This window comes from Cetorhinus maximus, chromosome 9 (assembly GCF_964194155.1).
Source record: "Cetorhinus maximus chromosome 9, sCetMax3.hap1.1, whole genome shotgun sequence".
Taxonomy (NCBI): domain Eukaryota; kingdom Metazoa; phylum Chordata; class Chondrichthyes; order Lamniformes; family Cetorhinidae; genus Cetorhinus; species Cetorhinus maximus.
The window spans coordinates 17,672,169-17,687,072 of record NC_135887.1 but is presented as its reverse complement, the minus strand read 5'-3'; the positions used below and the strand labels follow the sequence as shown (position 1 = coordinate 17,687,072).

At 45.9% G+C, this 14,904-nt stretch overlaps 1 protein-coding gene across 1 annotated transcript in view; it reads right to left on the bottom strand.

Moving 5' to 3' along the window:
- Positions 1 to 14,904, bottom strand: part of LOC144684291 (multidrug and toxin extrusion protein 2-like) — a 63,841-nt gene that overhangs the window by 28,818 nt on the left and 20,119 nt on the right. Inside the window, 4 exon segments of the mRNA XM_078547919.1 lie at positions 3,500 to 3,632; positions 5,449 to 5,518; positions 5,625 to 5,700; positions 10,215 to 10,306. Coding sequence (XP_078404045.1) covers positions 3,500 to 3,632; positions 5,449 to 5,518; positions 5,625 to 5,700; positions 10,215 to 10,306 — 371 coding nt within the window.

Sequence of the window (14,904 nt, the reverse complement as noted above, 5' to 3'; positions counted from 1 at the left end):
TCTCTCTCTCTCTCTCATACGCACACTCTCTCTCTCTCTCTCATACGCACACTCTCTCTCTCTCTCTCATACGCACACTCTCTCTCTCTCTCTCATACGCACACTCTCTCTCTCTCATACGCACACTCTCTCTCTCTCATACGCACACTCTCTCTCTCTCATACGCACACTCTCTCTCTCTCATACGCACACTCTCTCTCTCATACGCACACTCTCTCTCTCATACGCACACTCTCTCTCTCATACGCACACTCTCTCTCTCTCATACGCACACTCTCTCTCTCTCATACGCACACTCTCTCTCTCTCATACGCACACTCTCTCTCTCTCATACGCACACTCTCTCTCTCTCTCATACGCACACTCTCTCTCTCTCTCATACGCACACTCTCTCTCTCTCATACGCACACTCTCTCTCTCTCTCATACGCACACACTCTCTCTCTCTCATACGCACACTCTCTCTCTCTCATACGCACACTCTCTCTCTCTCATACGCACACTCTCTCTCTCTCTCATACGCACACTCTCTCTCTCTCATACGCACACTCTCTCTCTCTCATACGCACACTCTCTCTCTCTCATACGCACACTCTCTCTCTCTCATACGCACACTCTCTCTCTCTCATACGCACACTCTCTCTCTCTCATACGCACACTCTCTCTCTCTCATACGCACACTCTCTCTCTCTCATACGCACACTCTCTCTCTCTCATACGCACACTCTCTCTCTCTCATACGCACACTCTCTCTCTCTCATACGCACACTCTCTCTCTCTCATACGCACACTCTCTCTCTCTCATACGCACACTCTCTCTCTCTCATACGCACACTCTCTCTCTCTCATACGCACACTCTCTCTCTCTCATACGCACACTCTCTCTCTCTCATACGCACACTCTCTCTCTCTCATACGCACACTCTCTCTCTCTCATACGCACACTCTCTCTCTCTCATACGCACACTCTCTCTCTCTCATACGCACACTCTCTCTCTCTCATACGCACACTCTCTCTCTCTCATACGCACACTCTCTCTCTCTCATACGCACACTCTCTCTCTCTCATACGCACACTCTCTCTCTCTCATACGCACACTCTCTCTCTCTCATACGCACACTCTCTCTCTCTCATACGCACACTCTCTCTCTCTCATACGCACACTCTCTCTCTCTCATACGCACACTCTCTCTCTCTCATACGCACACTCTCTCTCTCTCATACGCACACTCTCTCTCTCTCATACGCACACTCTCTCTCTCTCATACGCACACTCTCTCTCTCTCATACGCACACTCTCTCTCTCTCATACGCACACTCTCTCTCTCTCATACGCACACTCTCTCTCTCTCATACGCACACTCTCTCTCTCTCATACGCACACTCTCTCTCTCTCATACGCACACTCTCTCTCTCTCATACGCACACTCTCTCTCTCTCATACGCACACTCTCTCTCTCTCATACGCACACTCTCTCTCTCTCATACGCACACTCTCTCTCTCTCATACGCACACTCTCTCTCTCTCATACGCACACTCTCTCTCTCTCATACGCACACTCTCTCTCTCTCATACGCACACTCTCTCTCTCTCATACGCACACTCTCTCTCTCTCATACGCACACTCTCTCTCTCTCATACGCACACTCTCTCTCTCTCATACGCACACTCTCTCTCTCTCATACGCACACTCTCTCTCTCTCATACGCACACTCTCTCTCTCTCATACGCACACTCTCTCACAAACTTTCTTTCTCACTCACAGACTCTATCTCTCTCTCTCTCACTCACACGCCGCCACACTCAGACACACACTGTCACTTATTCACTCACATCCGCCATGGTCTGGGTAGTTTGGAGATTAAAATGGTGAGGAGAGGTTTTAGATAGACCTCTTTCTCCCCGCCCTGTCTAACGCTCCAGCTCTCCGGGGTCCCACTGATGCTGCAGCCGCCGCTCCATGGGAAACGGGTCCGATTTGGGAGGATGGCTTTGAGTTGTGTAGGAGGCCTTGTCCCCTCCCCCCACCCCCGGACTGTCTCTCTCTCTCTCTCTCTCTCTTTCCCCCTCCCCCAAACCCCACCCGCACCCCCCCAACTCGGCACTTTCAACCTCCCCCTCCTTTGTCCCCACCCCCCCTAACAATCCAGTCAGTGTGTCTCTCTCTCTCTCTCTCTCTCTCTCTTCCCCTGGACCCCCTCCCTGAAAACCTCTATTCCTCCCCAGCAGACTCACTGCTGCCGCCAACGGTGTTCTGGCCTTAGGCTGAATGAAGCACATTGTTCGCTACTCCTCCAATCAGACACTGCTTCTCTCTCGTGTTTGCTGCTGATAAGCTTGCTAGTGATCCTATCAGCAACACAGCAGCAAATGCAGCAGGGAAGGGCCTGTGATTGTAGGAGCAGCTCCTCACACAATCTTCCACTTCACTTCCCAGTATTTTGAGCACCGAGTCCGCAGGCCATATAGAGAGGAGTGGCAGGCTGGAGAGTGGCCTGCAGACCATAGGTTAGACAAGCCTAAACTAGCGGTTTCATTGCTTATGTTTGACCGGAAGATATAAAACTGCATAGAACGCAAGGTTAATGCTGAACATTCCCAAGGATACCTCCCCGAACTGGCTGTATTGTAGCTCAAACTTTGGAGGTTCTGCCCTGCCGGTGGGAGAAAACATTACCAGGGAGATTTATGGAGGAGCCTGGGACACTGACTACTGGTTATGTCTAAGTCAGGCTGTGTCTATCTAGTCTCTGACATCCACACCCTGGTCTTAAAGGTGGCAATTTGTTCACTGCAGCTCTGCCACAACCATTGAATTGGAAATGGTCTTTTGAAACCCTACAACTTAACACTATCCAATTGAGATGATCACCATTCATGAGACATTTGGAAATCTGCTCATAATTAATCATTGTAAATAATTCTTTCTTTATTATGTATTTGGTAGTTGACTGGAGTTCACCAGTAGCAACAGGTTTTTTGTGAACTTTGGTCTCTGTTGTCCTTTGGGCACAGTCTTACTATTCATGCTGCAGAAAATAATCTTGCTCTGTCTCTCCATTGTTCACTGGGGTCAGAGTGAGGAGTGATAGACATTTTGGCCCCAAAATCACACAGGGACATATTGTGACTGGACACAGCAAAGACTAGGAGAGCTTTGATAGTGCTGAAGACCAGTGCCCAACTGCTCTCCGACCCAATTGTTTCAGTACAGCAATTGAACTGGCCTAAACCAATAATTTGGAACCCCAGGTATCTCCTATCCTCAATGCTCAGGATAAACCTGACACCAGCCAATTAGAGCCCTGATGGCTTCACCCCAGCCATTAGTAAAGTGCTGAGATCAATCCAAAAATGATTATAATTTTTACTTCCATCCAATGATGCTGACCAGCACTGATCCAAAGATGGAACAATATCCTCAGTGCTTTACAGGGAGTAGGGGGAGGTTGATAATTACCAATAAAGAACAAAGAGAAAAACTATTTAAATTCCTACCAAATACACCAAGTTTTGCAGCAAACATCAGTGAGATTCCAATAGGAAGCCCAATTAGGTAGTATCCAATTAAGATACCGACAACTCCCAGCTTTTGCTTCCCAGCTCCTCTTAACACTCCACCACTTACACCCTGTAGAATAGACAAAACAGAATATATTACAGTGATTACACGACAACTATCTGTGGTTTCTACAGGAAGGAAACAAAACCTATTGACTTAACATGTCCCCAAATAATTCAGAACCAATGCATTACACTTGGAACGCAGTCATTGATATAATGTAGGGAACAGCTCTGTGGTCAACTCACTTTCTTGTATTGTTAAAATTAATGGTAACAAATGGAAATTATTTTCCGAATTAAAAATATCAAAGCACACATATTTCTTAGGTTTCTCCCTCATGGTCTATTTTAATGGCAGAGCAGTCTCGAGGGGCTGAATGGCCTCTTCCTGTTCCTATGATCCAAACCTATGTGACTGTGGCTGCAGTCTCCTTTACAATGTGATAACAGCAACGCGATGTCACCTTTTCTCCGTGAGACCACTGTCAAGGGCTCCATGTTTCAGACTGTTCTCATTATCTTTAATAAAACTTCAGTTTAAAAAAAAATCAATTAAAATTAAAAACACAGGGAGCCGAAACAGAAACACATCAAACCATTCCAAGAAACAACAATGGAGATGAATTTCTTCAGGGATTTCTCCTGCTGTAAGTTCAGTGGTGGTTCTGTGGAGACCTCTTTTATGCAGGTAATTGTCGAGTGGGGGATTTCAGTTAGCCAGCTTCCGTTGTCCACCTTCAGATGTCCCCCACTATCATCAAAGTCAATATTCCTCCAACTTGCTTCATTCATCTTGATATTAAGAAGGAACTGGGCACAGCAAAGACTAGGGTGGCTCTGATAATGCTGAAGTCATGGGAAGCAGAATTAACCATTCTCCAATCCAACTGTTTCAGAGATTGAGTGGGAGCCAATAATTTAGAGCACTAGATATCTCATTTTCTCAACACACAGGATAGGTCAAAGACTGGACAGTTACTGCCCTAATGGTGTCATCACAATCATTAGTAAGGTGCTGAGGTCAAACCAAAAATGATTGCAATTTTTAACATAGTATATAGCTTACATAGTATTTACAGCACAGGAACAAGCCATTTGGTCCCCTTGGTCTATACTGATGTTTATGCTCCACGTGAACTTCCTCCCACCTTTCTCCATCGAACTTAGTCAACATATCCCTATATTCATCTCTCCCTCAGGTGTTCATACAGCTTACCCCTTAAATATATCCATGCAATTCACTTTACCTGAACCGGTGGTAGAGAGTTCCACATTCTCACCGGTCGCTGGGTAAAGAAGTTTCACCTGAATTCTCAATGGGATTTATCAGTGACTATCTTTAAATTTATTGCTCAGAATTCTGATCTCACCTGCAAATGGAAATGTCTTCTCTGTGTCTAGCCTATCAAACCCTTTCATAATCTTGAAGCCCTTTATCAGGTCACCGTTCGGTCTTCTCTTTTCTAATTGTTTCTAAATTTCTGGATCCAGATCAGAGTGCTCAGCATGAATTAACTGGCCTTTTTTGGGTTATTCTTCTAAATATCCTTGTTTTGGGTGAGTTAGGGTGAGATGAAGTAGGGTGAGAGGAGGGTTAAATGCAGCATGAACACCAGCACAGATTAATTGGGCTGAATGGCCTGTTTCTGTGCTGTAAAATCCTATGTAAGATTGGATTGTATCTGTAACAAAGTGGGAAATGGAAATATGACACTATGGGGTGTGTGTGACACACAGAATCTGACAGATGTGCGCTGCAGGTAAGATTTTATCGATACGACAGAATAAATTTAAAATAAAGGAATTAATAATTAATAACACCAAACAGCAGAAATTTATTTTGTAATCCTGTACTAATATCACAGATACACGGAAATACTCACCACCATAGCATCAAACAAATGAAAAGCAGCACATAATAGAATTACTTCTATGACTAAAGGTAGAATTTCTCTGGAAAATGAGAAGAGGGATATCAGAGAACTTTCACATGACTCTGAATCCATTTTGTAAAAGTGTGTTAATGAGTCTTTATGCCGGTAGAAATTTTATCACTGAGTTGTCACTGGTGAAGATATAGTCCACCACATTCCCCATTGCTCCAAGTATCACTGCATTTACAAAGGAGATGCACCCTGTGGGAATAAGTGAAAAGCATGAAGAATTCTCATCAATAATCTCATTGAAATTCTCAATATCCTTTTAAAGAAAATTGCTGTTCGCTGTTTCTTTTATCCCTCCCTTTTTCCAACACATCCCATCCCCAGCTCCCCTCTGCTTTACTGACTGTCGATTGCCTCTTCGGGCACAGTTTCATGGACCTTAGCGCCTCCCCAGACCCCTCTATGACTTGCTCCAGGAGTCGGCTTCCTGGTTAAGCCTAGACAGTGAATGTCATCCTATTGACTGTGGTGGAGAAGGCAGCACGCTTTGGGCTCACAGCCAACAAAGTACTTTTTGAAGTGTAGTTACTGTTGTAATGGCAGCCAATTTATGTACAGCACGTTCTCACAAACAGCAATATGAAAACTAATAGATCACCTGTTTCAGTGATGTTGATTGGGGGATAAATATTGCCCCAGACGATGGGGTAACTCCCCGGCATCTTTTCAAAATAGTGCTGTGGGATCTTTTACATCCACCCAAGCAGGCAGATGGGGCCTTGGTTTAACATCTCATTCTGAAAGATGGCACTTGTGACAGTGCAGCACTCAGTACTACACTTGAGTGTCAGCCTTGATTTTTGTGCTCAAGTCCTGGGGCTAAATTTTACACCCCACGGGCAGGCAGGCGCCCGACCTGATTAGGCGTAAAATCGCGCGAGAAGACGTTGGGCGAACATCCCGGCATTTCGCTCGGCAGGCGGGCGCAAAAGCCGGAAGCGTGCCCGCCGACAACTAAGAGGGCAATTAAGCCCATTAACGGTGCAATTGTCTCTGAATTTTCGCGGCCCGTCCAACCTTACGGTTGGCGGACGGGCGAATCGGCCGGGCGGCCTTTGCATTTTGCATCAAACCTCACCCAAAGGCGGGATGAGATTTCCGTTATGATATAGAATAAAAATAAAGATCGGCCGACAGCATTTTTTATCAGCTATATTTTCAGGCGATTTGATTGTGATGCATGGACCTTTTTTTTTGCAGCTTTTTAAAACTTTATTTGATGATTTTCAGGCCTGCAGCTCCCTGAGGCAGCCGTCTGCCTTCAGGAGACCTCTCTCGCAAAACTCACCCACGCCCCCACTCCCCACCCGCGGTGACACCATCGCCCACCCTCTTCCCACCCCCACCCCCGCAGCGCTGAGCTTTTCAGCGCGCGTTTCAGGCTGGCTGTTTGTTAATTGGCCAGACAGCGTGAAATCGCGGTCGGGGGCCGATCGCGGTCAGCTGTCTGTTTCCCGGCCGCTCCCAGACCCGCCGATCGCACACGCCTGCCAAAGGCAAAATCCAGGGACTGGAGTGGGACCTGGAACCGGAGCCTTGTGAGTCAGAGACGCGATTACTACCAGCTAAACCAGAGCTGCTGCACAAAAAAATATACATATGTATATATAAAATAAAAACAGATCATGCTGGAAACAGTCAGGCTATTTACCTATTGTCAGGGCTGGCAAAGATTAGAGAAAGATACACTGAAAGGGGGGATGGGAGGATAGAATGAAAGGGAAACTCTGTGATGGGGTTAGGAGGCAGGGGTGGGTGATTGAATAACAACAGGGATGATGGAGCAAGGCAAAAGAAAGGGAGCTAACAGGGTTGGTAAAGATATAAAAGATTGCCCTGGAGGAGCTGTAACTGGCAAGGGCAGAGCTATTGTCCCAATGTGCAGTCTGAAAAAAATGGGAGCAGTGTTTATGACCTGAAATTGTTGAGCTCAGTGTTGAGTCTGGATGTCTGTAAAGTGCCTAATTGTAAGATGAGGAGCTTTTCCTCCAGCTGCTGTTGAGCTTCGGTTGACTCTGTTGACTCTGAACAGAAGTTCCTGATGTAATGCACAGGTCACAGGACAATGTACATTGGCAATTCTGACACGAGGAGGCAGGATTTGCACAGTTATCCAGGCTTAACAGTGACTGCCTTTAGCTTTCCTGAGAGCTTAGCTGGTAAAAGCAATGAGTTATTGTGCTGCACATACAGGGAATGATCCAGCGTCAATCCCAATCTGCTCCGAATTAGCTGATCTGAGCTGGGGACTGGGTGGGGCTTGGTGTAAGAATGGGTGTAGAAATTGTACAATTGGTCTCAGTGCCTCTGGAGGAGGGAGGGAGGGAGGAAATCATCCAGGGTTTCATCTCCTGATCTCCACACGATGATCTTCATCAACAGCTGCGAGGTCGGAAGTGCAACCATTTGCTGATGTTTATTATTCCATTTATGATGGAATGAAGCCGCCTACAGAATGATTTGGATAACGTCCAGGCTTGGGCTGGTAAATGACCATTAACATTTGCACCATGTAAGGGCCAGTTTTATCACCATCTCAAACAAGAGAAAACCCAGCCATCTAACTTCAATAGCACGACCGTTGCTGAGTGTCCCATCACCCAGCTCCTGACGAATCACCATTGTCCAGAAACTTAACTAGAGCAGCTATATCAACACCTTGGCTACAGGAGCGGGGCAGAGACTGGGCAGTCTGGTCACTGAAAGCCTCTCCACCATCTACAAAAAATTCAAATCAGGGCTGTGAAATTATACTCACCACTGGTATAATCACAACATCACTCAGCACCATCCAATATGTGATTGTTCCCCTGCTATTAGACTCAATAGCCACTCCCTTCACTGCTTCTACACTGTGACTGCAATATGTACGATCTACAGGATGCAGCAAGCTGCTAAAGTAACATCAACAACATCTCCACCTCCTGTGACTGCTACCACAGAGAAGGAGAAGAGTCTCAATGGAGAAGAAGCATCATCATCACCAAATGGCCAACCAACTCACACACCATCCTGCCTTGAACATATATCATCATTCCGTCATTGTGCCCAGCTCAGAATCCTGGAATTCCCTTCCTAACACCATTGTGGAGGCACCAGCACCCTAAGAACTGGAATAAGGAGACCTGTCCACCATCTACGAGGCCCAAATCAGGAGTGTGATGGAATACTCTCCACTTGTCTGGATGAGTGCAGCTCCAAAAACACTCAAGGAGCTTGACACCATCCAGGACAAAGCAGCCCGCTTGATTACATTAAACATTCACTCCCTCCACCACTGACACACAGTGCCAGCAGTATGTACCACCTACAAGATGCACTGCAGGAATTCACCAAGGCTCCATAGACAGCACCTTCCAAACCCATGACCTCTGCCACCTAGAAGGACAAGGGCAGCAGATGCATTGGAACACCACCACCTGGAAATTCTCCTCCAAGTCACTCACTATCCTGACTTGGAAATATATCACCATTCCTTCACTGTTGCTGGGTCAAAATCCTGGAACTCCTTTCCTAACAGCACTGTGGATATACCTACACCATATGGACTGCAGCAGTTCAAGAAGGCAGCTCACCGCCACCTTCTCAAGGCAACTAGGAATAGACAATAAATATAACATTGATGGCATTAACAGATCCCAAAACAACAGAGCTTTTTAAAACTCTAGTGGAAGTGTTTTATGTGTAGATATCAGGCTGGGCCGGAATCAGGCTCAGCTGCCATAACTTCTGCATGTTAACAGGATCCAAGTTGGTTGGTGAAGCCAAATCCAAGACACAGAGCTTTTCTTTATTGAGAGAGTTTATTGACATGTTCAGTTTCACAGCTCTCCTCCCACACAACCCAGTGTCATCCACTTAAAGCAACAGTCATCCAATAAAATAAATTGATTGACTACGGAAACAGTCCCTTAAAGGGGCACAGTAACAAAAGACAAAGGAAACTTATCTAATTAAATTAAAATGTTGTTTTTGGAGCTGATGAAGCAATCCAGCCTCCACGGTACACACCGATCATGGAAGCACAACCCAGTGTCCCAGCCATCCCCTATTTATACTCTTTTAGTAAACAAAAATCAATAAATTAAACAAAAATCAATAAATAAGAGAGGGTGACAGCCCTTGGTGGGGCACTGTAACTAAAACAAAAACGTGAAAGGTAACAACTAATTAAAGCAAAATATCATTCCAGGTGCTGATGATGATCCCCTATTTATAGGCTCTTTTATAAAAACAAAATCAATAAATTAAACTAAAATCAATAAATGAGAGGGGGCAAACAGCCACTTATGGAGCACTGTAACTAAAACAAAAACATGACAGGAAACTTAACTAATTGAACCAAAATATCATTCCTGGGGATGATGATGATCTCCTATTTATATGTGCTCAAAGACAACTAACACCCATCACCTTTTTCTCTTCTCCCTAATGATATCATTGACATTGACAAACCTAAAAATGTAATTGACAAGACACTAACACTGCAATCAAATAGTCTATCGGTAACTACTATTTAGGCTCATTCACAAAGAATGACCAATTGGGAATCTTACAGACAATCCTGGCACCCAGGGAGCTGTATCCCAGTGAGGAGCCAAACCTTTCAGGAGGGTTTAAAAGTGGAGAACATTGGAGAGATTGTGAGGGACACATTGTTTTAATAACCACAGTTTTGGTCAATGAGATAAAACTATTGGGCTCACCAATGCAACATAGAGCAACTTTAGCAGAGTTTACAGCCTGTCCTGGATTACTGGCACCCAGTGCATTACCCACAAGAACAGCTGCAGCCACACTGTATCCTATAGCAATCTTCAGGAAAAATAACATGAATAGTTATGTAAAGATTATTCTCTGTTTTGTCCATCCATTAAATCTGTTGCTGAAAGTAACTGCTCTGTCAATATACCTGTGGGTGGATGTATCACCGAACAGATCAGGAAGGTCAGAGGTTCAGTCCCTCCTTTGTGCTGAGTTACCTGATCTCAGTTGGGAAGTGGTTGGTTTTACAATTAACCTCGTTACCCACCACTCCCAACCCCACCCCCTTCATCACCCTCCGGGTCTCTGGAAGGAATAAAATCAGAGTTCCTGTTAATAATTATTATCTATTAACGTCATTACAAATTGTCCACAGCATAGATGCCAAGTGCATGGGTTTTTTTTCTCCTTTCTTGTCCCCCACTTTGGCCCTCAAATTACCTTTTCATACTCAATATAATCTCTCCATGGGCTCATCCATTCCTATCTTTACAACCTCCTCTAAACCTAAGATCCTCCATGAGCTCTGTGCTCCTCCAATTCTGGCCTCTTGTTCATCTCTGATTTTCATCACTCCAACATTGGCAGCCCTTTCACCAACTGCTTTGGTCCGAAGCGCTGGAATTCAGGGACCTAAACATCTCCACCTCTTTACCTTCACTGCTCTCTCTCCCCCACCCCCCACCCAACCACCAGCCCTCCACTTTAAAACACTCCTTTAAACTTTTCCTATTTGAACAAGCTTTTGGTCACCTGTCCTGATATCACCTTCACAAATGTTGTTTTGACAATGCTCTTCTGAAGCTCCTTCGTATGTTATACTATGATAAAGGCGCCATATAAATGCATTATTGTTGTTGAAGAATGGCCCCTAAACGAGGTAAAAGAAAGCTGCAGTCAAAATTTATAACAGATCCCAATGCACATCAGCACCTGGATGACCCACTGGCAAAGTCCTCCAAATGCCATAAGCAATCCATATGGGTGCCAGGAGAAGGCATCATCATTGCTGTTAATGCCACCAGTTGGATCTATTTTGGCTCTACAATTTATCTGCACATGAGAAGGCAGAGATTAAAAACACCCTCACAAAATAACATTGCACAGCTTGCTAATGATACCAAGGAGGGAGACATGGCAAACCGAGCAAGAATACAGGAGATTGCAGGGCAATGTAAGCAGGTTAACAGACTGGGCAGGCATGTGGCAAATAGAGTTTAATGCTGTGAAATTTGGTAATAGTACGTTTTGGAAAAAAACAAAGAAAGTATACGAGTGCGGTCAGATTATTGACACAGTGGAGAAATAAAGAAATCCGATACATAGATTTTGAAATGAAGGAATCTAGGTAGAAAAGGCCATAAAAAGCCAACTGAATTTCTGAATTTTATACAAAAGCAAGGGACTGATGTTAAATTTCTACAAGCTATTGGTTAGGCCGCAGTTGAAATGTTGTATGTAGTCTAGGGATGTTAGATTAGAGCCACCAAAAGGGCAACAAAACAAGAAGCTATAGCTACAGACAACAGCTGAAAAATTGACATAAAAACTGGAAAAGTTCAGCAGGTCTGGCAGCATCTGTGGAGGGAGAAACAGAGTTAACGTTTCGAGTCCGTATGACTCTTCTTCCGAGGCATACGGACTTGAAACGGATGTTTCTCCCACCCTGCCCGCGATGGGTTTCATGGTGGGTGAGAGTGGAGAATCCGGCGGGAGGCAAAAAATCGGAAATCCGCCATTGTTAAGACAGGTCGAATTCTCCCGACAGTCTTTTCATGGTGGGTCGGTTATTTCACCGACCAGTGGCATGAACTCCATTTGTATTCACTAACATGTCATGAATGCTCATTAAAACAGCTGCTCACTGGAATCTTGCCACACCTTCCAATCTTCCATCACGCCAGCGGGAAACTACATTGGTGTCAAACCCGTTTGAAAAGGGGTGGCATGCACAAGTCAGACCTCAGTTTGCTGGTAACTTCAAGGTGAGTGGAACATACCTGCCATAGCGTGGTGCCGGTCTTGTTGCGATGAACGCCACTCTGCTGGGGCTGTCAGTTTGGATTGCTCCTTCTCTTTGCTTTCATTGTCCTGAGGAACACCCCTGTGCTGTGGCACTCAAGCAGGCCTCCACTTTCAGAGACTAGCACTTCAACGGGGGGTGGGCTGTGAGGTGAGGGGTCAGACTGACAAACACAAGGGGGAACAATGGGGAGGGAAGGCTGTGGAATGGCAGTCAGGGGGAAGGGTGAACACAAGGGGGGTCTTTCTGGGGTTGCCCTCTAACCTTTTGTTGCTGCAGGAGTGAACAGGAGTCTACTTAGAAAGAAAGGAGAAAGACCTCCTTGCAATGAAAGCCACTTAAAGCCAATGGCTTCATTAACACTGTCAAAGGGCCACTCAGAACTCAGTGGCTACACATCATAGTTGCTGCATCTCAAGTGTAACACATTGGAATGTAGAATTTGGGAATGCAGGCAATAGTGAGGGAGACACAGCTGTATCATATATGTCATTCCATCAACAAAGGTCAGTCACATGTTTACCAGATGTGACACTCCTAATGGGGCAAAGGACATCCACTCATTGACCATGAGCAACAGGTCATTAACATGCCACATCAGAAACTGGAGCACAGAGCTAGGTTGGGTCAATAATCTCACTTAAACTTTAGCATCCCACGCAGGGCTCAACATTTTACATATCTGCAGTGCCGACTTGGTCACCTCAATGTCTGTGCTGGTGTCTCAGGTACAAGGCGGCATCAGCCAGCATGTAAGCAGGGCAGGAAAAACTATGGACCCTTATAGTCTCCAAACGTGTCATCCTCTGAGCTTCACATTCTTGCCCCTTGAATCATTAATGTCTTCAATTTTCCTTTCAGAGAGAAGCCAAAAGCAGAAATAGATCCAGGGCTCAGTGCTGCCTTTGTCAGGGTCCTAATGCAATGGAGGAGGCGAAGGAGGGAGAGGTGACTCCGCTCGCAGCTCCAGCAGGAGGGACATGGTCAAGCGGAGCCACAGTGTGAACAGGAAGGTCAGGAGGAGAAACCCAGACAAGTGGAGTGACTCACCAGACCTAGGGTTTATCGTTCAAGAGCTTCCTATTTACAAATAAGCGAGAGGCAATGCCGTGCACATCTGTGTTTGACCCGAACTCTGGTACATCACATATGCCACATTCTTCATGAAGACCTGATGCCACATGGAGTTGGAGGGTATCCCTTGCCAGTGGCTTTGAAGGTAACCGCTGCACTCAATTTCTTGGCCTCTGGTTCTTTCCAAACATGAACAGGCGACCTGTATGGCATCTCTCAGTCTACAACATATTGATGCATAAAGGAAGTCACAGATGCCTTTTACAGGAAGGCCCATCATTATGTCAGGTTTGCTCTGGATGAAGGTAGCCAGGCTGCGAGATTCACCGGCTTCGCCGCCATCTCAGTATTCTCAAGAGTGCAGGGTGCAATAGACTGCACCCATGTGGCTATACAGTCTCCATGGCAGCAGCCCCTAATGTTTATAAACCCCAAGGGCTACCATTCCATCAATGTACAACTGGTGTGTGATCACTGGAAGCACATACTGTACGTTTGTGCAGGGTACCCTGGGAGTTGCCATGACTCCTACATCCTGAGTCACTCCCAGTTGCCTGAGATTTTGGAGGGGCCATTATGTCCGCAGGGATATCTGCTTGGGGATAAGGGGAACCCACTGAAACGCTGGCTGATGACACTGGTGTGCTGGCCTCAGAGTCGTTCTGAGGAGGGGTACAACACTGCTCACAGCTCCACACGCTCCCTTATAGAGCAGACCATAGGGCTTCTGAAGGTGCGTTTCAGATGCTTGGAACACTCAGGTGGTTCACTCCAATACACACCCAACAGGATTTTCTGCATCATCGTAGTGTGTGTGTCCTTCACAATCTGGCAATGAAAAGAGGTGAACCCCCGCCAGAGGATGAACTGGAGGAGGATGAGAGCTCATCGGAGGATGAAGATCAGAGGCCCAGAAACCTCAGGAGGCTGCTGAGGGTCAGTATGTTCGCAATCATGCCACGGTGGAAGTCATGGGAGACGTGATACGTTAATTGTTGACAGGTTCCAGGAAAGTAAAGTCGTGAGGGAATATGGCCACATCTCTCCTAGCCCTCAATGCCATTTTCTTTCAACTCAGGGGATGTCCACCCAATTGCAATGAGAACAAGTCTCGCATTCACACTCGCGCGTTCTGACCTCATGAATTGCCAGGCCACGATCATTGCTTTCGTCCATGGGGCCCTGTGAGTGAGCTCACTCTGGGAACTGAGAGTCCACTTAGGGACAAGATCGATACGAGAGAAAACTTGAAGCCTTTGCCGCTTCTTACTGCTGCGACCAGGACGTGGACATGCCTATGGATCTCCTCCTCCCATGCATGTCTTTTCTTCTGCCACTACCACTGAGGAGACACAAATGCAGCTAGAATATCAATGCTGATGAGCTGCCCTCACTCAATGGTGTTCCTTGAGGAAGAAGGGTTAGAAATCTTACATCACACATTTCCAATAATGATTTAAATACATATCCCTGACATCACACAGGGGTGCGGATACGAGTTCAACTGAGATTGACATCACAGGAATGTGAGTCTC